Source organism: Molothrus ater, chromosome 4 (assembly GCF_012460135.2).
Source record: "Molothrus ater isolate BHLD 08-10-18 breed brown headed cowbird chromosome 4, BPBGC_Mater_1.1, whole genome shotgun sequence".
In the NCBI taxonomy this organism is placed as follows: domain Eukaryota; kingdom Metazoa; phylum Chordata; class Aves; order Passeriformes; family Icteridae; genus Molothrus; species Molothrus ater.
Window position 1 is genome coordinate 3611469 of NC_050481.2, and position 27594 is coordinate 3639062.

Genomic DNA, 27594 nt, shown 5'->3' on the forward strand with positions numbered 1-27594 from the left:
CATCATGAACTACCCTTCCTCTAAAACCACTAAATATTTTGCTGAAATTAAAAAGGTTTAAAGCAGATACTCGGCATAAGAGGTTACAGCCCCCCTGTTAACATTTAGGAAACTAATATGCAATTTTAAAACAAGAAGCAGTTCTTTAAAGTGCCAGACAGTATTAAATATAAATACCATGGCTTGTATAAGCTATAAAGCACTGAGAAGTACCAGTTTCCAAACAGTTTCATTTGCTGAAGGAAGCAAACTCAGCAGTAAGAAGTGAACCAATTACATTGCCTAGAATTAGAGATGAATAATTTTATGACAGCTACTAGTGGCACCAAGATATAAATTTCATTGCCTGCAGAGGCTGAGCTCAAGAGAAATAACTCATGAAATGAAAGGCAAGATTAAATTGGCAACAAATGTGCTCTACAGAGGGAATTTCTGTATTATAAAAAGGTAACATCTGAAAACTGCTCTGTTTTCCCCTACAAGAATCTGTTCCATATTCCAAGAAAGCCACGGGACTAGTCTGGCTGGGCTGGTTTTAAAACAGCAGTGAGGACATGGAAATTTAATTTTACTTCAGTAATGTTTACTTCAGGTATTTTAACACTACTTAGTTCTGGGCTACCACATTTAAAAATACATTTGTATTTGCAAATACACTACATAACTGGCAGACAGTATTTACACACACTCTCACTTTGTGAGAGTCTACAGCATAATTTCTGAAAATGAAACAGGAAAATATTTTGGTATGTTCATAGCCAGTGCAGATACAAACAGTGCCTCCTGATCCATCACTGGAAAGCCTCCCACAGACCCCCTGCAGCCAAGGCTTTTACTTGTTTAGAAACAGAATAATGGAAACAAGCTTGGACAGAACAGAATTCTCCTGACAATACTAATTTCAGCAGACAGACAAGTAGATGGAAAAAGGCCTAACTGCAATACAGTTTATGCTAAGTGTTGTATTATCTCACTGAGGCTGTTTATATGTTTATACACAGCTGTTTATACAACCTGTGCAAATAAATCAGGCTTAACACACACTTCCCTGTACTTTTGCTGAAGCACTGCTCAGAGACACCGTAGTAAACCAAAGCACTCAGCAACAGAAAAAAGAAGGGAATCACCAACTAAATAAATGCAGGTTAACTATCAAATTTCAGCACCATTATTCTAAAAGTACCATAATTGAATGCAATGAACTCCACTTTAGAGATTGCCCTGGCACCAGGGAAGAAATCTTTTAAACTTTATGTGCAGCAAGTTATGCATTGTGCCATTCACATTTCCAAAGGATTTGTACATGGTCAGAATTTAAAACACAAAACATTCTGTGCTGTGCCTTTCAGAGGCACAAAACAGCCTTGAAAAAAGGAACTGCAAGCAACACAGTACTTAACATCACATTCAGCAGGAACTTCATCATGGTGCTGGGCAGTACAAATATTAACTCACTCATCTGATAACTAGAACAGATAATACAGTAGCTGTATCAGCTATAGCAGTTAAAATATATATAGACCTGAATGAAATTAGAGCTTCCTAGCTCTAATGTCTGACCTGGCACATCAGAAAAAAATATTTAAAAGTACACAAAGACATGAGCAAAGTTTTACTCCTGTTAAGAGCTTTTGCCTCCAAAACGTACAGGATTATTACAAGAAATATTAGATATTAGCTGACAGCTTAAGTTGCTCCAGCTTTGTATTAGAGGTACAAATCACTTCTAACAGTAACCAAAGTTACCATTCGAGTTTTCTTTACTTTTTTTTTTCATTTTGGTATTGAAAAAAAAGAATTTTCTATCCCTCTTAAGCCACAGTTCTTGTGTTGTTTTACTGCAGGTTGTTTGAACCACTGAAGCCTCACCCTTGAAGGGATGCACCACCTCTCACAAAACAGGCTATATTAAAAGAAATCAACTCCTTCAGAATTCAAAAGAGCCTTTTTGGAAAGTTGGCCAGAGACTATCCCTGACATTTGCATAAAAAAATTAATCCAGAATAACACAAATCATTTGAACACCACAAAACTACTTTTACTACAGATTGACACCTTGTGGAATTTATTTTTCATTTTCCAATGGTTTTGTCTCAAAAATTATTTTTGACAATAGCCCTGCAGGAAAGCAAACATTAGAACTGTAACTGCACAGCATAAGTGTTTCTTGCAACAAAGATGTCTCAAATAAACCAAAATAAGCCACCATCAGCTTGACTGAAACATCCTTTTCCTAAATCAAGGATACAGCAAGAAGGAATGGATCTGGTTAAGGACAACTAGGGCTGGCAGCACCAAGGCACAGTTTAGACAACCTTCTTCTCCCACCTAGTGGCAAGAAGCAAAAAGAACAAGGTCTTTGGGAGTGCAAACATCATTTCCACTTTCTGGAGCACCTAGCAGTTGCATTTCATACTGCAAGGATGATGGTTTTATTTTAAATTACTTATTTGGGGAAAATCATCGATTTCCCTCCAGGTTCATCATTTACATCCAAAGTCAAATCTGAAGCAGTCAGTTTGAAGTAGGAATAAACAAGAGATAAATAAAAAATTTTATTTACTGTCCTTTACATACAAAGTATCATTCCTCAGATGAAAACAACCTCTGTGAGAAAAGCAGTACACCCAATTTGAATCTTTGCACACAGGTTTTTCACAAATTTTCCAAAATAAAGTCTAAAAGTTTAGCAAAATGGCATTTTGGTTTTGACTAAAGTTTTTAAAGCAGCTTTGAGGCATCAATGTCTAGATGATGCTTTAATCAATATCTATTGAATTACTCAATATTTCAGACTGATGTCATTCTTTAGAAAACTGTACACGGATAGAAGGTAGAAAAGAAGCCAAACAACTGATTGTACAATACTTACAATTTTCAACAGATGGCACTTTACAGCAAGGAACCTATACTGCCTAATTGAAACAGAGCAAATTGGATGGCTGAGTGCACTGACATGTCAAAGTCTGCCACAGGAAAAAAAAACTATTGATATCTTCAAATTTGAAAGCCCGGCTCTATAAAACTGAAAGCACAAAGACAGAATCTAAAGCTAAACAAAGCATGTTAGTTCAGTTTATCCCAGATATTAACCACACTGAGATGTTCTTCACAAAAGTGAGATATTCCCACCTTCTTCTCAAGCAGAACTTACAGCTAGAGTTCAGCTGAAAGACAGCAAAGAAAATAGGACCATCAAAAGGTGTTTATTACTGCATACTGGCAAGGATCTAAGTAGTGGGCAAGCTTCATATTTTTAAAGTTTATTTATAGAAGATTAAATCAGCAGCCACAATCAAGCAGCAATTGCTATGCTAGACAAAGAAAAGGAACTTAAGATTGGCAAATCTTGTGAGAGTTTACAGATTAGCTGTTGCCACCTAGGAATATTCACTGTTGTTAAAATGATTCATGCCCATACACAGAAATGTACACCTGCAGTATCTCCAGCCCTCAGTGGTATGCCAAAAAAAATATCTTTAGACATCCAAGATGAATTCTTGAAGTGATGTGACAAGTCTTAGAAAAAAAAAAACTGCTTTTGCATGCACACAACTATACCACAAGATTTTACTGAGCATGATTTGTCCCAAAAACTTCACCTGAAATACCTCAAGCCTTTTGTAAACCTATCCTCTGCACTCAAACAACATTAGAAACTCCACAGAGAGGTCTGTGAGATAATAATTCCCCCTTGAACATGAACCAAGGGAAAACTTCAGGCACAGGAACATACAGGAAGGGGCAGTGTTATCCCAATTGCAGGGCGAGTACTGAGCCTCCAAAATCCATTTTTTCTTCCTCCTGATTGTAAGCAAAAAACCTAGGCACATAAGGATCACCTTCAGCAGTCAGCAAACAAACAAGCAGCAGTTAAAATACAACAGAAATGCAGCAAACCAAAAAAATTCAATCCTGGTATTGGCCTTATCAGACTTCAGAGCTCTCACAAAAGCACAGCTGCCATTTCAGCACATTTCTCTTCCTGCACTGGCAGCAGCACATTCACCTCTTGCACAGATGAAAAACTCCAAGCCATTCATACATTCAGAACCAACAGATCCACAAGCTGTGCAGTTGATTTTCAGACTGATCCATGATTTTGGTGCCAAGGAAAGCCTTGCTAATCTGGTACCTACAACCTCTGCTCAGAATGAGGAAGTTGTTTCCACACAGCTTCAGCCAACTTCAACATTACAAAAATTTATGCCCCAATCCATTCATTTAGTGAGAGATTTCCATATATCTGATTCAGGCTGCTTCCAGTCTTCTCCTGTAAGTTCTTTCAGGTTCAAGTTTTTGAAAAACTCCAAACGATGACTGCAAACAAAAGAGAAATAACTACAAAAGTTAGGACTTTGTTTATCTGTAAGAGCAAAGACAAACAGAGTAATGAAAACAGCAAGGACCAGTCTCCCCACACAATTTCATCTGCTACCAACATCTGAAAAAGACAAGGGTTTTTTTTAAAGGGGTACTAAAGAAAGAATTCCTTCTTAAAAGGTATTACAGCCATTCTCCAGTGCAATACAATAAATAAAAATAAAATGAAAATTTCCATTTGTCACAGAATACTGATGTGCTTTATTAGCAATAGCTCAGACTTTTTTTTTAATATACAATTGCAGAAGCCTAATTTTCTTAAATAAAGGGTAATTTATCAAAAATTTACCCTACCTCACCATCACTTATGTTGCCTGACAAGTTTAAGAGCTATGGTGTGTCCTCTAGAGCTGGTTCATTTATACAAAATACCCAGGAGTAACAGGTTTTATCAGATCATCTCAGCCTCACAGGCAAAGAAAATAAACAGGCTCAAAGCACAATTTAAAAATCAAAAATCCAAATTTGCAGGTTTAATATTTTTTGGGTTTTTTTCCTTTTTGTTTAGTCTGCCTTTTCAATTTTTTCCATAGCATGGAAAAGCATCTGTGGAGGTGAAAGCTTTCAGAACAGTAGGGGAGGAGCAGAAGAGACTTACTGGAAACATATCCGATGAAATTATCACTAGAACAGCACCTCAGGAGGAGCTGAAGTCAAGAAGGAAAAGTAGAACTACCTACCCATGATTTAGATGAGAAAGGTGATAAAAGCAGATACCAATGGTACTGAAAGTGTAATTTTCTATGCCCCTATCATGGAAACCGAGGACTAACTACAGTATTTGATACAAGGTACAGCACCAGTGAATCCAGAGCTAAGTACCATAATAAAAATACTAAGGGCATTCAACCCAAAAACCAGATCAGCTTTTTCCAGTATTCCAACAAGAGTGCAACCCTTTTACAGAAGAGCTCTTTTTATGCTTACAAATCTGGTTCCTGTCCTTCCTGCACTTGGTGTGGAGGCACAGGATAAAGTGCTTCATATTTTCTCTCTTCTCCCGAGCCATGAATTGCAAACGCATTGAACTTGTCAGTGCATGGTGGAAAATAACTCCAAGGGAGAAGAGCTTTACCCTCCCATTTGGTTTTCATTCTGGTCACCTCAAACTCCAAAGGAAGTTCTTCCTGTTAAAGAGGGAAAAAATTTAAATAAGAGGTATTGGCTATCTTTTGATGGGGAAGTAGTTAAATAAAAATCATTTTGAGTGTACTTGAGCACTTACTTTCCATGCTTTTCTTCTGCCAGAAAGCAGCAGCAGTAAGTACTGCCCGTGGCTGTCAAAGAATCAGAGCACAGTTTTCCTAAAATTATGTCAAGTTATATGCCAAGGGCATTATACCACCCCAAATATGTACACTCCCCATACTGACACAATTTCTGTGTCTAGTCCCCCTCATACATGTGTCTCACAAGCATTAGAACTGCAAGTGTAAATTAACTTTTGGGATTTTTATTTTATTTGTAAGTGCCTGTACTTACGGACAAAGCTCAACTTCCAAATACTGCTCAGTTCTGTCACTCAGAAAGAATGTTTCTACAACTGAAAAAAACCAAACCAAACAAAAAAAAATTTAAAAAACACCAAACCAACAAGCTGTCAGTATTTTATATAAACTAACCTGTAATATCCTGAGATCTTCATAACCCAATACAACTAAATTTTTATGGGTTTGGACCTGTGCCACCCCAGAGCCTGACTCACTACTGACACATATACAGTAACTGCAACCCAAATATTCAAAATGCTGTGCCACAATTCCAGCTTCAGGAGCTCCTATTTTTAATTGCTGTGATCACAAAGAGCTTTGTAAAGTACTGTACTGGCTTTATTAGCTTTACCAATCCTAGTTTTGAAAACACTTAGCTTGATGCAGCAGGAAAATAAGGAAAATAAGGGAAAGAGGTTCACACATTCAGAGCAGGGCACACACCCTGTAACTAAAACTGTTAAATCTCAAAAATCATAAGAAAGCACTTAGCTCTTGAATGGTTTTTCCCTGTAGAGGGATATTTTGGATAGAGGATTACTGTTCCAGGTGTACTTGAAAGCTGCACACATTTGTACTCACATTCAAGCTGTACTTGAATGCTGAATCACATTTCAGGAACACAAAACAGAACTACAATGGTGTTTTCTCATGTAAAATTACAACAGTGCTTCTCACAGCAGCAACATTATCAGAAAACTTCAGTTTGAATTATGATATGACTGACACCTTTATTTATTTTTACTTAAGCATAATTATTATAATAACACCAAAGAGGCACTAACACCATTTTAGTAGAGCTTGAATCAGAGTAGCTCAATAATCAGGATGTAAGGAACTGCTAGAAATATTCAAGGCTTGCATTACTCAAAGCAGTGGGTAAAAGTGACAGTATGGACAGGAAAGGAGAAAACACCCAGCAGTACTATGAGAGTTTTCCCCGTTTCATTTAGGTACAATTTGAACTGCATTTCATGAGGTGTAACTTCTAGGTTTCACACCTTCCCATTCCTCAAAGGAATTTTGGAAAAATGATTAAAACACTTCACTGCTTAAAGCAAAATCAGAATCAGTCTTTAGGATTTCACTTCTCCTGCCACAAGGGCATTTAAATATATCTATAAGCCACAAAATTATTTTGATACTCAAATATGTCAAGCCTCTGATAGTTCACAAGTTGCATCAGTAACCCAAAACCTAATTTTGAGTGTAGATACTATTGACAGGATTAGGAAGTCAACTTCAAAATTATTGAAATCAACACAGATTACTGAACCCTGATTTTGGGGTTGTTTTGGAAAAAAAAAAAAAAAACAACTATCACAGATTAAGAAGTCTCTTAAAAAAAAGACCAGGCATATGAAGTACAGAGAAAGACCAGTGTCTACAGAAATCAGATATACTTGCAGAGGAGTTACACTTACCCTCATAGTCCCAGAGTCCACCAAAAGGTTTCCCCGGCTCCCCAGGAGGTGCTGGAGGGTCATTAAAGAAAGGAGCACGAACTTCCATCAGCAATCCTGCATTATCCGGCCTCAGCCCTAATTGAAACCGGCTCGTGGCTCACAGGCAAACCATCCCAGGTGTGTTCAATGCGAAACTCCAGCTTCGGGTACTACAGAACTGAAAAAGGCAAACTGTGTCAAGAGCTCAGATTCCATCTCCGTATGAATTGCCCTTTGGCTGCCCAGAAAAAAAAAAAAAAAAAAACACACACACACTTTGGTACAAAGTCAATTACCAAGTCGTGTTTATAGACATCAGAACCGAAACAAACTAGCTTTGTAAAAAACCTAAATCAACAGTTACATAAATGCTGTTTCTTACAGTTTTTTATACCCGCAGGCTTGCAAATGACTCTCAAGTCTTATTAAGCTTTTCACACATATGTCTAAGTAAATACCTTCCAAAACCACCAGAAATATTTATCAAGAGGACAGATTAACAAAACGGTGTCCACTACGTGAATTTAGAGGATTTGGTAACATTAGAAAAACAGACAGAGGAAAACTTGTAATGCTTGAGACACCAGGAAATACAGCAACTAGCTAGAGCTTTCATTTGCAGTCACTGCCAACCAGTCTTTCCTTAAACACCTCCAGGGACGGCGTGCAGCTCGTTCCAAAGTCGAATCACCGTTTTTATAAAGAATTGACTCCTAAAACCCAACCTGTCCCTCCCCAGATGCACCCTCGGGCTGTGTCCTCTCTTCCTGCCGCCGGTTCCCCGGGAGAAGCGGCCGGTCCCGCCTGCCCACAGCCTCGGACGGGCAGAGCTGCAGGCAGCGCTCTGCTGCTCCGGCCACAGCCCGATTGTTTTCCCGAAGGGAAACTAAGCACCGAAGGGAACTTTAACCACCAGAGGGAATTTAAAAACCCATCTTTAACCCACAGCAAGCAGAGAACCCCCCCCCCACACAAGCAGAGCTTAACGAGGCGTTCCTCCCACCCGGCCCCAGGGCCTCGCCATGGCCGCTCCCCACGTGACGGGGGCGGCGCTGCCGGCCGGGCCGGGCCGGGCCGGAGAGAGAGGCCGGGCCCGACCCAGGCTTCGGCGGTTGTGAGGCTGCTCCGCCGGGCCCTGGAGCGGCTGTGGCTCCGCTGCTGCCGGGGCTGCCTCCTTACCGAGCGGGCTCTGGGAGGAGCGGGGGCACCGGCGGCTGAGGGGAGCGCGTCCCGCCCCGGGGGCACCGGCGGCTGAGGGGAGCGCGTCCCGCCCCGGCGAGCTCCAGTCACCTTCTCTCCTCCGGTACAGCTCCTGCCGCCTTCCTTCCTCCGGTGCTGCTCTGGGTTTTCTTTCCCTCCTCCGGTACAGCTCCTGCCGCCTTCCCTCCTCCGGTGCTGCTCTGGGTTTTCTTTCCCTCCTCCGGTGCTGCTCCTGCCGCTTTCCCTCCCCTCCAGCCGGACAAGCGGCTTTTCCCGCCGGGGCTTCGTGGAGTTTGCCTGGGGAAAGCTGGGAGCGAGGCACGGCCGGGTGAGTGTGGGCAATGAGGGTTTAAATTCGCTACCAGTCTGAAGGTTTGTGTTCCGTAGGTTTCCCAGTGAAGGAAAGGCTTTTAGTTAGCTAAACAGCAGCAATTAAAAGCTGCTAATGAGGGTGATGGCCACAGCACGTGCGGTTTTGTATGAACGGCTCTTTGGTAATTGTGAAAAACGCCAATCACTTGGTTTTTTAAAAAATTTAAAAGCCTAACAGTAATAAAATGGTCATAAAAATAGTAATACAATTAGAGTAATAATAACTTGGACAATTTGAATTAGAACAATATGCGACAATAGAACCAAGAGTTACGTACGTCCAGATACCTCTTTCTGGGCAAAATAAGCCCCAAAAAGGGCACAAGTTAACAAAGGATTAACCCTTAAAAACAATAGCCTGTTGCATATTCATACACTTCATACACGATGGATAAATTCCATTCAAACACAGGATTCTGTCTGGTCAGTGTCAACTTCTTCCTCCGAATCCTAACAGCGCCTTTGAGGCAGGAAGAAGTTCGTTCCTTCTGATAAGAGGGCAATAAATTCTTCTCTGAAGATTTAGGTGTCCTGTGGCTGCTATCTCGCTGCGAGTCCTTTCTTTAAAAAAAGTATCCTACATAGCATAGTTTCTATTGTAACAATTTTTATAACCTAAAACTATATTTAACACAGTACTTAAGAGAATTAATACAGCATAACTTTCTGACACAACACATATAACATTCATTTTAATATTTGCTAAAAGCCAATCATAAAACATGCATTTTTCAGACTGTGGTTTCATTACTGGGAAAAATCTGTGTTTTATGATTGGCTTTTAGCAAATATTAAAATGAATGTTAATGTGCTGTGTCAGAAAGTTATGCTGTATTAATTTTTAAAGTAGTGGTTTAGGTTATAACAGTGTTAAAATAGAAACTATATATGTGAGATGTTTTTTAAGAAAGGAATGAGGTACTCACACTGAGATAGCAGCCACAGGACACCTAAATTTTTCAGAGAAAAAGAATTTATTGCTCCATTATCAGAAGAAATGAACTTCTTCCTGCCTTGCTCAGCCCTGAACACACTGTCAGGATGAAGAGGAAAAAGCTGACACTGACCAGACAGAATCCTGTGTTTGATGGAATTTATGTATCATGTATGAGGTGTATGAATATGCACCAGGCTATTGTTTTTAAGGGTTAATCCTTTGTTAATGTGTGTCCTTTTTGGGGCTTATTTTGCCCAGAAAGAGGTACCTGGACTGTCTGTAACTCCTTGTTTTTGTTGTCTCTTATTGTCCTAATCACAATTGTCTGAATTATTATTACTCTAATTATATTACTATCTTTATAACCATTTTATTACTATTAAGCTTTTAAAATTTTAAATACAAGTGATTGACATTTCCTACACTTCAGAAAGCTCTCTTGCCAGTTCTTCATTAAATTTGCTTTACGGACTAAAATCAGTATTTTTAATTATGTGTCACTTGATGGACTTAATATGACTTAACAAGAACACATCTAAGTTACCCACAAAATAACCAGCCAAAGAGATTTGCTTTTGCTGAGTTTATATTCCTGGGAGTTGGAGATGGGGTAGGTGCTTTGTCCCAAGGGATGTCCGTGTCCCCAATTAGTGCTGCAGGAAAACTTGGCAGCTCCATCACTCAGACCTCAGAATTTCACTGGGTACCAAGTTCCATGTGCTGGCAAAGGTGAAAAAAACAACATTTGATTCCAAGGATAGCAGAAAAGCTTCTGTCTGAGATAACACAGGCATTCTGGTTCAAAAGTCTGTATCTTTCTTGGGCTTTATAAGGGTATTCATTATCCTGTGACATGAAAAAATTATATTTTTTCAAATATTAGGAAGTTCCTGTTGTCATTATATTGCAAAAGTTCCTTATTGCTAGAGTTTCATACCTCCTTGATGTTTCTTGTAGGTAGCTCCCCCAGCACTGAGTCTTCCTCATCCTCACAGCAGTCCACTGAATCCAGTTCCCACCAACTCACTCTTTTATAACACTCTTCTTATAGGCTACAGCTGTGGCCTGTTAACATCAGGCCTGCTCCTAATGCTTAATAATTGGCAACTCTTTAGGGGGTAAGATTACATTCTATACTTCCTTTCTTTACTTATATTCTATCCCCCTACTTGTTGCCTTTTCCTATGTATTTCTTTTGGCTGTAGCTTATTTTGTAAGTCTTTAGAATCTAAGTAGAGCTCAGACTAAATTCACTGTGAAATCACAGAATGGTGAGGTTGGAAGAGACCTCTAAGATCATCGAGTCCAACCCATGCCCTAACACCTCAACTAGACTGTAGCACCCAGTGCCATGCCCAGGCTATTTTTAAACACACCCAGAGATGGTGATTCTACCACCTCCCTGGGAAGAGCATTCCAGCACTTTATTCTTCTTTCAGGGAGAATTTTTTTCCCTTTCCTAGCAAAGAATTTAATTTTTTTTTTTTTTTTTAAGAAATATTTGTACATTTTCACAGGACAAGATGTGAAGTTGGCTTCAATGCCAGCTGAGCCCCAAGTTGTTTTAGGCCTACTCTGAGCCTGATGCATGGATTAATGTTTCTCTTGCTTCACAAATGTAAAATCAAAGTTGTAAAACACTGGATGTGTGTAATGCATCTGAAATGAGATTCTCTAAGCAGTACTACACTTAATGTTGTAGAGTGTTTGTTGTGTTAAATATATAGCTGTAAAGAAGGCTGAGTTTTACCTGAATTTTTTTTGAAATATTAATAGCCAGAGCTACAAATAATAATCCTCCATTCCATTCCATACTTTTGTAGTACATGCTGAACTTTTTTTTTGGAATGTATTTAATGCTTTACTGTTGGAAGTGAGCTTCTAGAAGTGATGTTTCAAATCTGTCCCCTTTTGCACCTGTGGCATCTCAGGTTTACATCCTTTGGCTAGTAAGGGCAGCAACTTTCCCCTTCCTATTTCCTGGCATTCCTTTGCTGTTACCTCCTTTGTGTCCCCCCGTCTTTTTCCTATATCCTCCTTTAGAATTTTAGAACTAGTAAAAGAACCATGGGATGGGTATCAAGAAAAATAGGCAAGAAGTTGTTGAAATCAAAATACAGCCATTGCATTCCCAACTTCTTTTTTTCTTCTTGGTTACCCATTCCAGTTACAAAAGTATTACTCAGATTCTTACAGAACAGAGGAAAACTAATTCTTAAAGAAAACTGAATATAACAGGAATGGAATTCATTATTATTATTATTACAGTTCCTGTAGGTTTTTTTCAAGTACTTTTTCTTTTAAACAGTTGTGCTAAATAGAAGAATTTTAGAAACTTTTTTTTGCCCTCGAAGCATTATATTGTTAAACATATTTCTGACTGCCAGTCCCATTTATTTAGATTGAGGCCTGTGTTATAGCCATGATTCTCAGATGTGGTGTTTTTCAGATCAGAGGCTAAAAATGGCACTTGGACACTCTGAAACCAATGAGGTTCTAAGAATTACTGCTGAGCAGGTATGTGAACTCAGACATGGAAATAGTAAGAATTGTTTTGATTATGTTTTGTGATAAACAGCTTTCCAAACATGGAGCACAGCTCACTTCAGTGTTGTCTGGCCCTGTTTTGGGTCCTTCATACAACAGAGCAACAGCAGAAAAAACTGCCCTAACAGTGGATTGTGGTATTTCTGGTTCATTTCTGAAAGTTTTATCCCTGAAAGAGCACTTGATTTGTAATTCACTACAAATTTCACTTTTCTAAGAGATTGGCCTCATGTTGAGGTACCTTTTGGTGCTGGGTACCATAAGCCTGTCTGAAAGCTGCTTTCCTGATGCTGAGATGCATGGAAATGAACCAAGTACTTACACAAACTGATGATGGTTCTTTTAAGATTGAGTTGATTTTCTCTCAGATATAATCATGCTTTAGATCAGAACATGTTCAGGAAAAAAAAAATCTTTATTTTTTCATATGGGGCCAGCACTCAAGGGTTTTTGAACATAAATCTGAAAGTGATTCTGTGGCATGTTGTGTACAGATTACAGTACAGGCAGTTTTGGGTTTCATATAAAAATTTAAAACCACATACATTTATGTGCAATTATGAATGATTAAATTATTATTCCTTTACAGGAGCATGCCCTTGGTGGTGATGGCACATCAGGATCCAGGATGATGGACCATAGGTAACTGATTCCAAGTGAATCATGGGAATACTGCAGTGTGTTTGAAGGAAATTGTCATGTGCTCACCGGAGTGTAAATATCCAGATGAACTAGGTCTTGTATACATGTGTCTGTAGAGGTGTTATTGTAAAAGTTGGTTTTGGGTGGTATTGTGTTTATTCAGTAAATTAAATTACTGACCTTGCTGCCACAAGCTGTAAAATAAAGGATGAGAGGTGAATGAAGTAATTTCTAGTCCAAGTTTTGAGAGAATAAACAAAAGTTCTGGTGAGACTGCACTGATCTGCAACAGATAACTGCTGTCTGTTGAGATTGGGGGATGTTTTTAAAATGTTTTTTTGGCACTCTTCAATTAACAGTTGTCTACCAGTAAATGGTTTCATGATCATTGTAATTTCCTCTTACAAAAATAATCTAGCTTTTCTTGTTGCTTTTAATGTGGACTTTTCAGAGAATTCCTAGCAGTTAGGAAAATATTAGGAGGGAGAATGTTATAGAACTACAGGGTTCTGCATTGTAGTCTAGTCTTTTAATATGTGGGATTCTGTGTGACTCAATGAAATATTAATATTGTATTAATGATAATGTATTATGTCCCATTATATGTTCTATTTCTGCTATCTAGAACCCTTGCTGTTAATAATCATTATTTAAAAGTAGTGATTAAATTTGTTCATTTGATTCTGAGCAATGTCAAGCTTGGAACTCAAGAAGAGTGACTGCTCTGTTCTGGCCTCTAGGTTCAAAATTCTTTCAAACTAGTTAATTATCAGAGCAGTTCAGCATTTCCAAAACTTATTCTGACCATATTTTTCAACTTCTTAGCTTGTCAGCTCTAATCACAGAGTATGGAAAACAGGTGGAGGAAATGAGAGAGCAGCTGCAGCTTTATCAGGTATGGGCATTCCCTGCATTTCAGACTGGAAATTTCTCCTTTTAGTGGGGTGGATATGTGGGCACTAGTTTTTGTCCTGCTTCACAAAGCTGCTGGACTGCAGGCTGCCTCAAGGGGATGAATGGAGAGCTTCTGTGAAAAGGTTGGGAGATTGTCCAAATTGTGTCAGTGTAATCCTGGGAGTTGAGGTGGGAGGCATCCATCTTCTTTCACGTAACTGAAAATATAAGTGATATTAAAATTTATGGTACACAGAAAGCAATTTTTGCTTGTGATCTTCATGCAGAAGTTACACACCACTTTTGGTTTCAATTCACTTAATTGGTTTGATCTGTCCATCATAATGATTTTGCAAATAGTCTTGCAGCTTGATCAGTTTCAGGAGGCAACAGAAGCACTATGGCTTCCTTGCACTAGTAAACAAAACAGCCAGTTTGGTCCATATAAGTGGAGTTTCTCCTCAGTGAATTGCTAAACTTTTTCTGCTTGCAGCATAAAAGATGAGTTATCCACTCTATCCCTAAAAACTTGAGTTAATTAAAAATCAATCTGTAAGAGCCGTAAGAATTTCAAAAGGTTAAGTTTAATGTCTGTAATAACTTCCAAATGCTGAGGTGTAACAGGACTTGGCAGCCATGAAATTCAAGTGGCATCCTGTGACTTGCCTTAAAAAAGCAATTGACTTTCATTTACTGTATTGTGCTGGATTAAATTGTCCATCTTTTACAGTGTCAGTCAGAAATACAGAATTGACAGTGTTACCAGAGTTGGTGTTACTTAAATGAGTGCTAACTCTTGAGTGTCTCTGTGTCAGGCACAAATGGGTGGGATGAAGAAAAAACTGGAAGAAGTCACCAAGGAAAATGAAAGGTAAATAATTGCACTGCTTTGTTGCTGCTACTGTTTCTCATGATTTCTAAACATTAAAAAGCTTTTTTTTTCCTAGGACCTTGAAATCCTTGAAATCTACTTAGTAAATTCAGGATCCTAATGTTAGAATCTTGAAGTGCTTAATATAGATTAGAGCACCTGGTAGAGGAGATTTTACCATGTCACTAAAAGTTGTGACACTATCTCAAACTGTCCATTTTGTTTATAGAACATAATTGAATATATTTAAATTTGACTTGGAAGGAAGTAGTATGTACAGGTGGAAGGCACAGTATATTTCAGTTGTTAAAAAAATTCCTTTTAAAGAAATACCTTGCTGAACTTAGTTCTTTGAATTTCAGGCTGCACGCAGAGTTGAAAGAGCCTCTTGAGAAGCAACTGGAGGCTCTTCCTTATGTGCATCTGGAAACTGATATTCCTGCAGATGAAGGCACAGTGAGAACCCTTCAAGAGGAACTACGTGTGGCAAAGCAAGTGTGTGAGATGAAACATTTATATTGTTTTATTTCTCTTGTTGTGCCTTGGCAGATTAGGGGAGGCTGTTTTATTTTTTGATTCAGAAATCATTTGATCAGAGTTCCTTGAGGCTGTTTTGAGCCCCTCTTGAACTCAAAGACTGAAGAAACTTCTTTCCTAGATTCATAAAATAATTTTTAATATCAATTTGTGTCAGTAATTTTACCTAGTTGACTTCATCTGTATGTCAAATTCATGATCAGCAACTCCATGAAATATTTTGTTCAGTTCAAGCTTTTTGTAGCAACTTGTCATTTTAATCAAAACTATTGTAATGTGATATGAGGAGGGAAGTGTGGGATGTAGAAAATAGTATCTAAGTGTAAAAATACAAGTGAATTTTTTTCAGTTTATTGCAATATATCAATTGAATTTTGGTATTTGAATAGTGTCTATACTGCAGGCCTGCCTTAAAGACCTGTGAAAGTTTGAACTCTTTAAAAAAAAAAGGCAACTGGAAGTGGAATTTGAACTTCCAAGCATCAAGTGTTTTTCTGCACTTGAATTTAAATTTTAAAATATGTGCAGAGAACAGTAGAGCTAATGGCATTTCTTCAAAACAGAAGTGAAGACCTGTCTTTTTAGCCAGTGCCAGCTGGGGACAAACGTGCTGTGGTAGAATATTGTTCTGTACCTCAGGAGAAGGACCGGGCAGTTGAGCGCTGGCAGACGCTGTCCCAGGAGCACGACCGCCTTCAGCAGCAGTACCAGGAGCGCCTCACCAGAACACACGTTCTCATAGCTGAGAGGAAAAAGCAGAGTGTAATTCGCATTTATTTTTGTTCTTTGTTTTCTTTTTCATATATATATATATATATATATGTACACAAAATGGGCACGTGCATATAAATAATCCTATCTTTGAATTGCACGGTCGGAAATCTTCGGGACGGTAAAACATCTGAAAAAGTTGCTTAAGATTTCTGAATTCTGAGGCGAAAGTCTTGCTGTATCTGTTCTCCTTTGAATAGCTGGAAAAGAAGTCACTATTTCCTGCTGTTATTCAGTAAGGAAGTAAACAGTGAAAAATCAAGTTCACTAGCCTTTGTCTAATGCTAGCTTGTGTTTAGCAGCCTGTTGCTCTTCTCCTGAATCTGGGGAAGGCCTTTCAGGAAATTCTTAGAGAAGTTGTTCTGCTCTGATGAGCTGTGTAAAGATGCTCAGTGTGTGAAGAGCTAATAGAAACTTGATGCATTTATGTACTTTGCTACATGTATTTCTAGGAGAGAACCGACAAATTCCTTTAATATTTCCTCTCTATTTTCAAACACACTTGACTTTTGGTCACAGCTACAGCTCACCTCAGAAATATTTTTTACTGATTTTCAGGTTTTTGTAGTATTAAGTTCACCTTGGCAATGTGATCTTTTCTGAGAAACAGTCTGTGCAGCTGTTGTACTCTGTCAAATTTCATAATTATTTCAAGAAATAGTTAAGAGGGCTCTGATCTTTGTGTAGTTCCAACTTTCTGCTCCTGTTTCTTCTGTTAGATTACTTTTTGTGTTGCATTGTCAGTTACTTGTAACATACTCACACAGTAGAGTATAGAGAGCCATTGGTAGCTGTTGTAGGGCTTCCAGATTCCATTTCTTATTAGTAAATAAATTTTTGGAGCATTGTAACTCCACCTTGACAAGAATGAGGCTAAACAGCCTTTTATTCTTAAATGTCTCCCAGAGAAAACAGCTCTCCAGTTAAATAAAATTTTATTTTAGGTTTAGCTTTCAATGAAGGAGCAGCGAACAGCTGTCAGAGGTAAAGAGAAATAGCTAAGATCAAGTAGAATTGGAGTTGACAGAAGGCAAGGAAGAGAGGGGACATGATAAGGGCTGGATGCAGAAGGTAAGGGAGTGGCAGGAACAGGTTCCTAGCATAGCCTTGGCCTTGAGACTGTTAGATAGGACAATCAGAAAACACTTGAGTCCTCTCTCTGCTCTGAAGGCACCTGGCATGCTGCAGATGGTTTTTCTGAGTTAGGCCAGTTCTCCTAGAATGATGGAGTTCACATTCAGAGACTCAAAAGCTGAACTGAGTTGTGTTTTTTTAGAGAGACAAGACATCCTGTATGGCAAAGAACAAATTAAAATGTCCATAAACAGGCATTTTTTAATCAGCGGATGCATGTCTGTTACTTTGCTTAGCAAAAATGCTTGTAGTAGCACCACAGTCTGTGTGACTCTTTAAAAACACTGTTCATGTGTCCTTTCATGTTTTCATAGTAAGTGCATGTGAGGTTTGGAAAGAGGCAGTTTGTGACCCAGGAAAAATTAGATCAATTGTTCAGTAGTAAATCTGATTTATGGGGTATGAAGTCAACAGCTAAAAACAATCCAGCTGAAATCTGTGAAGACACACTGCTACATGTATAAGTTTTTTTTAAATGTTTTCAGTTGACAATGAAGCTTTCTAATTATTCACTCTTTCTGACTGTAATAATTATAAAAAACTCTGAATTCTCTTTTTAGGATCAGCTGAGTAGCATTCAGCAGCTGACTCGCCAACTGCACGTGGTGAGTAAAACCTTCTGAATAGTGAATTAGTAATTTCTTTATTTTCCTAATAGACCCTCAAAGTGCAAAACCAAAGCAAAAAGGCCTTCACACATACCTGGTGCCACTCAAATTTGCAGACTTCACTCAGAATTACAGTATGTGGCTAGTGTACTTCACACATGTCTTCACAAAGGAAACTTTTCTTTCAATTATGCCCTCTTGGATATGCTAGCTCTGGCACATTTTTATCCATTCCTGTTTTGGTGCTGCTGTCTTCAGTGTCTTTGTCACCTTTATGCACATTTTGGTGAGCTCTAATAACCTTCCAGTGCTTTATCCACATCCTTAGACTGTGAGACTTCTTAGTTAATAAGCTTTAGCCTAGGCCTTGCAAAATTGACAAGCAGTTTTCATAGAATCTCTCAAGTAGCTTTTTGTTGAAAAATTGAGGTGAAAGAGGGGGTGAGGTTTTTGACTGGGCAGCTTCTTTTTGATTCCTGTATGATTTTTTTTTGAGTGTTTGTTTTGAATACTGGCAAAACCTACTCTAACAGTCTACTCTTGTTTTTATCAGTGAAATATTTTTTCCTCACATCAGAGAAAAGAGTTAAGACAATATTTAAGATAATCCATTTGTTTGCATTATCCAAAAAAACATTTGGCACCATCTGTTACCAAAGGCATAAAGATGTCATGGGATAAAGCATGAAGCCCTTTTTTTGAACTAACAAACTGAAAAATAGCAAGTGAGGAGACATGTTAATTAGTCACACTTTTTATTGTGGTAAAACAGCTGTGTTTCCTGGATGTGCTCAGGTTGGAATTGCTCAGCATATTTATTTATGCTCTGGAAATGAGATTCAGTATTGAGGCAAGAGTGTTCACTGCTGATGTTAAAATACTTAGGGTAGTAAGAACTGAAGTAAACTGCAGAAATTTGCAGAAAGATCTCATTGATTATCTGAATTCATTTCATCTGATATTATGTTGTTATTAATGAGACCAAAATAATAGATCTGGGCAAGATGGGGTTTTTACTTTAAGTATGCTGTGGTGGTCTTGAAATGAACTGTTAGCACTCAGAAGAGATATTTTAGAAGTAGGAAGTGCCTGAAAACAATTCTTAGCAACAGTCAAAAAAGCAAGAAGAGCATTAGCAATTAATAGGAGGGAGGGGAGAAAAGAAGAATATTGTGCATTTTGAATGCTGCCTGCCATTGTGGTCATCTCTACTATCTCAGTGTAAGGCATGTGTAACATTTTCAGAACCATAGTGAACTTATTACAAATCTCTCTTTATTTCACAGACCAATCAGCAGTTTCTGAAAACCGTGACAGAACAAGATGTGGAACTAGAGCAGCTACGAAAACAACTGAGGTATAAAGCAGGCAGATGGAAAAAAGAATTACCATCTTTTCTGTAGGTTTTCCTGACCTGCTGCTGTGTCATGGGCCTTGTTTGTACTACAAGCTAATTTCATCCTCACAGTTAAAATGGTTTCAGTAGCTGTTTCTGAGTTTGCTAGTCATCATTAGTGTTACATATGGTAACATATTTCCAGTTAGTGTTCCAAAAGGTCCAGCTTTTCCCTGAAACAGTCAACATTTGACCTTTGATTTAAAAGAAAAATTGGCAGTATCACATTACAACTAATTCTGAAGTTAGGCTTTCATTAGAATGCAGTTTGCTCAAAAGCCAGTTATCTGGTTGCTCATTACAGTTCTGAAATTTGAATGTTCAAACAAGCTTCCAAGTTTTAATTTCTTAAATAAAATTTGCTTTCACTTCTTATCAATAAAGAGCTCTAAACTGTAGGTTCTGTGGAAGTTGAAGGTAAAAGAAATGTTAATTATACTCCTGAAGTACGTCAAGAGAAAGGAGAAATAATATCTGTGACAAAATTTCATAATTATTTGTGTTTACAGCTATTCAATGCCAGTTTACTGTGTCTCTTCTCTCTTTTAGCTGGTGATGGTTGATGCCAAATTAAAATCTTATTTCATTCAAGAGTGGATTTATGAACTGAGAGTAAAATAAGCAATTCAGTCATTCCATCTCCTTCCATCTCTAGTCACAGACACTGATATATGCTCACCTTCCTCTCAGATCAGCCTGAAGTCCTTGCACCCCTAAAAACAGTTTTTTATTCCCAAAGTTAATGGCAGCAGCTCTGTCTGACCCTAGAAAGTGCTGCAGTGTTTCTCCAGGAAGTCTGGAATATTTTCACCAGTTGCTTCTATAACATGAAGATGTAGTCTGCATGGATTATATAGCATATGGTGCAGACAATTCTAATCCTTTGGGATGTTTTCCATAGTTTTACATGATTTATGGAAATAGACTACTAAGTCAGGAATGCAAAAGTAGATTTAAAAAAAACCAACTTGTGTGTTAGAGAATTCAGGTTTAAATTAGCTTTGTACAGCCTGGATAAAACACACAAATTAAAAAAACTTGGCATAGCTAGGGCATGGATCTGCATTTCAGAATCTTAAAGCTCTTACACAGAGATAACTTGCCAAAATTAGGTCAAAGATATATTGCACAATAAAGAATAAAAGCTGTAACTTTAGAATCAAATTGTTGCCTGTAAAATGCAGGCCTCTGAATTTGATCAGAATCTGAACCTGGCTGTTAAAATGCATTGTTAATACTTAAGGTGCTCTGATTTTTATGACCATTTCTCTTATTTTTCCCTTCTTGTGCTGCCTTTTGAGTTTTTATTTTATTTTACAACACTTGTAAAATATTTTGCAGGAGGCAATTTAATGTCCTCCTGAATTTCCAGTACTTCTTGTAGGAGAAAGATGCATTGTTTCAGATGGACTAAGGTCAAAGTTTTGGGCCCACACTGAAGACCATGTGTTTAGGAATAATGTTTTTATTGTAGTTTTTGCATCTAAAAAAAACTGTAACTTAAATTAACGAATCCAATTAATTGGGCTGAAATGAAGTATTTCTGTAGAATTGCTCGGATTGTATATTTTGCTTAAGATTTTCATGTAGGTACAGTACTCTTGACTTGTATGCCCTTAATTCAAAATCAGTATTTCTACAAGAAATATTTGGTTGAAGTTGTTTGTTAAAAGTATGAAATATTTTCCAGCTTGTTTGTGACTATTGGTGCTGCAGTTTGCATGAGCTAATCTAATACATGTTTGCTCACTTTTATGATAGAGTCAGTCATTGGTTTTTAAATTTAGCCTAATATGCAGCCTGAATAATTGGGTTACAGCCCAGGTGAAGGCTCTCTGTGTCTTTTTGTTCCCAAGACAGAGGAATGGGAGGGTTGCTTTTTTCAACAGACTTTTCTACTGAGGATGAAAAGCCACTACTCATTAACATCATTCACTAACTATTCCTGGGGATTTTTTCCCCTCTTCTCCTTCAGATTACAAAGCACATCAGCTGAATTCTTCAAAAGCGTACAATGATTGTTTTAATTCCTGATCCTGTTGCTTTAAAGTGAAATGTAATTCTGCAAAAGACTTCTCTGTTACATATCTGTGACTGATTATACTTAAGTTACTGAATCACTTGAAGTTTTTGATTTCCTAGTCCTTTAATCAATGCATACACCTTCCTTATAATCTGTGTGGTAATTTCTGCAGGACTTTGGGAATTTGGTATTCCTCTCTCTCTGTGCCACATAGGGAGAAGAAGGGGGAAACCTCTTCTGCCCTGTGAGAACAGTATTTTGGAATTTTTCTGCTCTTCACAGCTATTGTGACAAAGTTTTAATTGAGCCATTTTTTCACCCTCTCTTATAATTGTTTTTCTTTTTATATACAGACAAGCCAAAATAGATGGGCAGGCAGCAAATGCTAAGCTTGAAGAAATGGTGGCATTGAAAGAGAAGCTTCAGAGCCAATTGGAGAGAAAGGTATTCTAAGAAAGGAATCATTTCTGCTGCAACTGAGTGGGCAGTCATTTTCTGAATGCTGACATTAAATGAACTGCAAGTTGTTATCTAGCTTGTTTTATGTGACTATATCTTTACTTTGTTCAGCTCAGATCAGGTCTGGATAATACTTTCATTCTTCCCAGGAAGAAGACAGGAAGTCTGCCCAGGAGAGAGAAACAGCATCTGACAAACGCTTGCAGCAAATGCAGTCCAACATAAAACAGTTGGAAATAAGGTAAAGAGAGCTCACTGTGTGTTGCTAACAGGACACAGGCAAAAACTTACACCCTACAAAAACAGAGGGGTTGTCTGCCCTTGCATGTTTTGTGGCAAACATGTTAGGAAGCAACAAAGATGTTTCTGATGATCCCTCTGAGGCTCTCTTGTCCTTCCTCATGCCTGCCAATACTGACAATCATAATTAAGCAATGAGAATTCCTGAGCTGTTGTGAAATTACCAGTGACTTTCTTTCTCTAAAACTGTAGCTGCCACTTCATTGCCCACATCCAATTATTCAGTTTCCTCCACAGAGAAAAACTTTTATTTCTTCTGGGGCTGTTCTGTTCTGGTTTAATATAGAACATTTTCAGTGATCTATCCCAGGATATCACTGGGATTCTTCAAAGGATCTTCTGAGATTAGATATCTGAGTTAACTCCTGTAATTCTGTTTCTTTCTAGGACTTGATTGATCATCAAACTCAAAACACTCTGTCCAAAAACAAGCAGAAAACAATGCATTTTGGGCAATTTATGAATAGATACTTACTAATAGCTCAGTTTGAATGGATCAGTGTCCTGATTGACCATCACATTGTCAAATTTCTGCTGTCTTGTAGATTGTGTGTGGCTGTTCAAGATGCTGAGCAGCTGAGAACAGAAAAAGTAGCCCTGGAGGAACAGATCAGAGAGCTTCAGGCCAAGTCTGCCAATCTAGAAAGTGAGACATATGATGCTGTTGCCAAAGTCCAAGATTGCATACAGCTCTTGGAAGAGGCTAACCTGCAAAAAAGTCAGGTAAGTCATTGGATGGAGGTGTTTCCTAGAAACTAGGATATTTAGGATACACCATCTAGCTTTTTTTGTGTCTGTTATGCTAAAATTAGTCATGCACAGAGAGCAAACTGGGATGTGACCACTCATCATTCAGAGTTATATATAAATATGTATAAATATTATATATATATATATATAACTATATATAATATAAGTATATACTTATATTTTGTATGAATATAAACTTCAAAGCATATATTGAGGGCCCGGATCAAGGTCATCTAAGTGATAACACTGTACCTAAACATGAATCTTCCCAAGTTTTTGGCAAGAGTTCAGAGTTTCTTACCAAACACTGGTGTCAGGAAAAAAAAGGAAGGTTCTGTTATGAATTTATAACTGTTAAAGACAAGACATAGGAAGCAAGGAAAGTACAGAGTCATCAACAGAGAAACCTGTGGAGGGCCTCAAAAGAAACTTTCGTATACAATGTATGATTGAACTATCATAGAAAAACATTTATGCCAAAAATACTAATATGAAAAGAAGGCTCAAGGAGCCAAAACAAAGTAGTCAATTCTTCATTTACTCCTCTGGCTTAAACATCCTGAATTTTTCAAACTGGGAAGAAAATTCAATGAACATAAGAAAAAAAAATCATGTTCAGTTAAGAACAGAATAAAAAAACATGTACATTAATATATATATCTGTTAACAGTTTGTGTTTCAAATTGTTTTCTCCTTGCTCTGCAGGAGACTCTTGTGGAAATTTTGCTCTGGGTTCCTGTGCTTTCTTCTGTATAATTCCATGCTCAGCCAAAATCTCCAAGTCCCAATAGAAAAAGGCATCTTCTGACTCTAATTCTTCGTGTGGTTCTGATTTCCAAGAATATGCATTTAGTGCCACGTGTTGTCAGTGTTACTGAGTCTCAGTGTAAAAAGTAAAAGGGAAAAGAAGGTGTTTTTTGAGCAATGTCTGTTTTTCTCTTGGTGTTCTTAGTATCACACTGAAATATCAGTGATATTTCATTTTGTTATTTTTCTTTTAGGCACTCTTTGGGGAGAAACAAAAGGAAGAAGAGATCAAAAAACTGCAGGATGAAATGTCTCAACTTGCAGAAAATACTGCTGCAAGAATTAGAAAGGAAGTAAGTTATGATGTTCAGAAAGATGGGAAGATTTTTTTGGTTTTCCTCAGAGTGAAAAGCAACTGCTGGTGCATGGTCATCACAAGCAGTTTTCTCAAAAGAGTTTGGATAATATAAGTGGCAAGGCAGCATGCTGATAACACCATCCTCTTCAGCATTTATTGTCTAGACACGTGTTCTCAACAAGAAGCAAAAGGGTTGGTGTCTCTGCAGACACTGGCATGGAGAAGGCTGCACTGGGAAGATGTGAATGGCACTTGTGGGGTCTTCATTTGTGATTTATTTTTTCCCCTAAACACCCTCAGTTCAAGCAGTGTGGATTGATAATAATCATCCTTCTAACATTTATGTCATAAGAGCTGTCAGCTATTGCAGTCCCAGCTATTTCCATGCTTTATATTCATGCATCACCTATATACTACACATAGATATCAAAAAGCAAGATGGAAGAGAAGTTAATGGGACTAATTTGGAAGTTTTGTTTTGATCACAGGTAGACACTGCAAAGAAGCAATGTAACATGCAGGTTTCTCGGCTGACAGAAGAAGTTTCAGCTCTTCAGATGGTATGGAGTTGAGTGATAAAAATATTTTCAGTAGCAAAACATTCTAAGACTTTAACTAAGACTTTTGCCTGATCAAATATTTCCACTAGAATTTAGTATTTTAGGTCAATCAGTGTGTGATTAATGAGTAATTGTGTAGGATAGTCCTCTGTTGCTGTACAGCACATTACATCCTGCATGTCTCCAGAGATGAATTCGCTGGCATTTTGACAGTGAGATCTGTGCTCTAGAAAATATTTCCCATGTGATGGCACTTCCTAAGTATCCCTGTTTCTTTCAGAGATACACTAAACTCAGCCCCCCATGCTTTTCTGTAGTTGTGTGTGCACAAAGGAAAGCTGATATGAAAGCTGAGAAAATATCCTAAGAGAGTCTGTGGATCACAGACATCCTATTTCTGAATGAACCAGGAACTTGTAATAAATTATGCAGGTGACCAGAAGAATTCAGTGCTTATGCACCTATTTATGCATTAAATTTATTTTTTAAAGGTTTCATTTGATGTGTCTTGGTCTGTGTGTTGAGTGTTTCTGTAGAGAAAATAATGAGCAGGTAAACAAAATCAAATGCATCCATGGCAGCAGCAAGAACTGCATTTACACTGGGTGATGTTTGGCTTCAGCACTTCTTGAGTTTTTATTTTGATTTATTAAATCTTATTTAAAAATTACTTTTATGGAAAGGAATGTGCAGAAAAACAAAGTCAAATTGAACGAGCCATTAGAGAAAAGAGAGCAGTGGAAGAAGAACTTGAAAAGGTAAGGCAGTTGTATTTTTACATCACATTTAAGATCTCTTTACAGAAGGAAAAATACATAATTTTTTTTTCCATTTTTCATGTATTTCTCCCTTAATTTCTTATTTTATTTTTGAGTAGATTTTCTAAATTGTAAATTTTCATATATTTACTTTAAGGTTGTTTGCATTCTTTTTTTTTTTTTTAATCCAGAGGTCTTTTAAAGCTGCAACACCAAACTGAAAGAAAAAGTTCCTTGAAAAGTGTAAAAAGTGAAAGAGAGGTATTTAGTATAACCAAAAGAATGCTGGTACATATTCCAGTTAAGACCAATAGGCAGAAAACAAAATAAATGTCTGATCAGATCATTGGAAACTTTCCTCTTTTTCAAGTGGCAGCAACAATGTTAGAAATACAGTTTAATTTTAAATCATGGGAAAGTAGGATGCAATGAGGAGTAAACTGACATGTAAGCTGACTCTTTAGATTTACAGGGAGCACAGAGAGCATGAATCTGACAGCAGGAAGCTGGAGCAGCTGCATCAGAAGTATTTACTTGCAGAAGCTGCCAAGGATGACCTGCAGCGGAGTCTGCAGGTGACACAAAATAAACTGAAACAGCTGGAAATGAGGTAAGTGATGGTACAGGTGTTTACAGATGTGAGAAGGCAGTGGAAATTACTTGGACTGTTTAAACTTTTCAGTGTGTGTTGTTAGGGCTTTGTCAATTCATTAGCAGTAGCAGACCTAGTATTAAGATACCATAATTGTGAAACTAAGATTGATTTTATCAATTCCATCATCATGATAAAGTTCTTTGCTGATTTGTGGATAGCTCCCAGTCTGTTTCTTTCATTCTCTGCTTCAGGAGTTGTTCAGTTCTTCAGTTGCAGCCAGACTTTCCTTCTCTTTTAGCTCTGAGGAAGAGAAATCCCGTTGCCAGGAAGTTATCTGTAAATTGCAAAGCACTCTGGATTCAGAAAGAGAAAAGAGTTCCTTTGTCAGTGAACAAAGACTGAAACTTCAGCAGGAGAATGAACAATTGCAAAATGAAATGGAGGGTTTGAGAAAACTGGCAATGGAGGCTCAAAAAAAAGCTAAAATAAAGGTATGGTTTTTTGGTTTTGTCTTTGAAATGCAAGGCTGATATTTGCTTAGTAAGGCAGCAGTTCTAAGAAAAAAACATAAAATGTTTAAACTAAGATCGAGAGTTTCAGTGATGCTTCCTGGTTGCTGCTTAAAAGTAGTTTTATTGTCACATTATGTGTCCTCAGAATCCATGGGGGAACTCAATCTCTGCTAATTAAATTGTATTTTAATGTGTATTAAATTCTCCTTGATCAGAAGACCCCAAATGTTCTTTGCTTTAAATGAGCAATGAATAGATTAAATAATGCCATTCCCAATCTTTGTTTATTTATTGTCTCTAATGTGTCAGAAATCTTTGTCTGTCTGACTTGTTGCCCACAGTGTTCCTCTACTTGTGTGTCCACCATGTTGACAGGGCAGTGTGTAACTAATAAATAATTTAACAGTGTGGCTGTCAAGCACCGTTTCTTATTTTCTGGGCAGAGGAAATTGTTCTCTATGCTTAGCTGCAAAAAAAAAAAGAGTGTTAACTGCAAGCTGCTTTGTTCTTTTTGAATATTCTCCACTAAATGCTGAGCAGGCTGCAGGTGGGATAAGGAATCAGTAGTAACCTCAACTGATTCAGGGTGCCTGTGGCTCCTGGAGGGAGGAACTGCTTTCATCCTTGCTGTGCTTTCTGAAAGCTGGTCCTTTCCCCTCTGCAGTGTAAAGATACCAGAGAAAGGGGTCTGAGGATCTGGAGCAATGAAAACAACCTCAGTAAGCAGTTTTGCAAGGTGTGAGTGGGGACCAGCTCAAATCTGGCTTCCACTTTGCACTGCAAGATAAAGCAAGCTGTGAAATTAAACAGGGACTCTTGTACAAGTCCAGAACCCTTTGCTTAAACAAAGGATGAGAATCTTGTGACAGAGAGGTGGTGGATATGAAGCACAGAAAGCATATCCTAAATCTTTGTCTGTCTCAGTTTTAATCAGGCAGGCTTCCATTACAGTCACAGATAAGATTCACTGCTTGATTTCATTTCCCTCTGATGTACAAAGGGTTGCAGATGCAGTTATGAAACTCCTAACACATTTAGCTACTTGAAAAAGAACCAACTTGTTTCTGTGGAGGAAACACAAGGGAGAAGAATAAAGATTACTTAGAAAAATAAGCATACACAGCTCATTATCCTTTATTGTCAGTTGTCCTATTTGCTTAAATTGGCTTTGGGAACACGTATCTCTGAGTATATAATTAGAAGTTTAATTATTGTATCTTACACACTTTCAACAAATGTTTATAAATTTAACTCAGGCATTGTAAAACAAATATTAAAAAAAAAGGTAAAGAGTGAAAGATTTGA

General features: G+C 37.9%; 2 protein-coding genes across 4 annotated transcripts in view; one reads left to right on the top strand and one right to left on the bottom strand.

The window, feature by feature from the left end:
• Nucleotides 1-2542: 2542 nt before the first annotated feature.
• C4H4orf33 (chromosome 4 C4orf33 homolog) lies at nucleotides 2543-8342 on the bottom strand. The gene is given in 8 exon segments (XM_036382666.2): nucleotides 2543-4320; nucleotides 5311-5510; nucleotides 5609-5660; nucleotides 5866-5926; nucleotides 7298-7415; nucleotides 7417-7488; nucleotides 8044-8204; nucleotides 8306-8342. Coding segments are annotated over 8 exon segments (801 nt in total). The 3' UTR covers nucleotides 2543-4220.
• A 68-nt stretch (nucleotides 8343-8410) lies between these two features.
• SCLT1 (sodium channel and clathrin linker 1) overlaps nucleotides 8411-27594 on the top strand; it is a 30800-nt gene continuing 11616 nt past the window's right edge. Inside the window, exons 1-17 of one of the 3 annotated variants that reach the window (XM_036381757.2) lie at nucleotides 8411-8846; nucleotides 12277-12344; nucleotides 12964-13016; nucleotides 13842-13911; nucleotides 14726-14781; nucleotides 15144-15276; nucleotides 15958-16080; nucleotides 17784-17828; nucleotides 19118-19188; nucleotides 21604-21694; nucleotides 21859-21950; nucleotides 22555-22732; nucleotides 23761-23859; nucleotides 24353-24424; nucleotides 25108-25182; nucleotides 25647-25792; nucleotides 26076-26268. In XM_036381757.2, the coding sequence (XP_036237650.1) occupies nucleotides 12291-12344; nucleotides 12964-13016; nucleotides 13842-13911; nucleotides 14726-14781; nucleotides 15144-15276; nucleotides 15958-16080; nucleotides 17784-17828; nucleotides 19118-19188; nucleotides 21604-21694; nucleotides 21859-21950; nucleotides 22555-22732; nucleotides 23761-23859; nucleotides 24353-24424; nucleotides 25108-25182; nucleotides 25647-25792; nucleotides 26076-26268 (1551 nt within the window). In that variant the 5' untranslated portion in view covers nucleotides 8411-8846; nucleotides 12277-12290. The remainder of the gene's footprint in view (nucleotides 8847-12276; nucleotides 12345-12963; nucleotides 13017-13841; nucleotides 13912-14725; nucleotides 14782-15143; nucleotides 15277-15957; nucleotides 16081-17783; nucleotides 17829-19117; nucleotides 19189-21603; nucleotides 21695-21858; nucleotides 21951-22554; nucleotides 22733-23760; nucleotides 23860-24352; nucleotides 24425-25107; nucleotides 25183-25646; nucleotides 25793-26075; nucleotides 26269-27594) is intronic. The other 2 variants (XM_036381758.2, XM_036381759.2) reach the window with 2 other exon arrangements.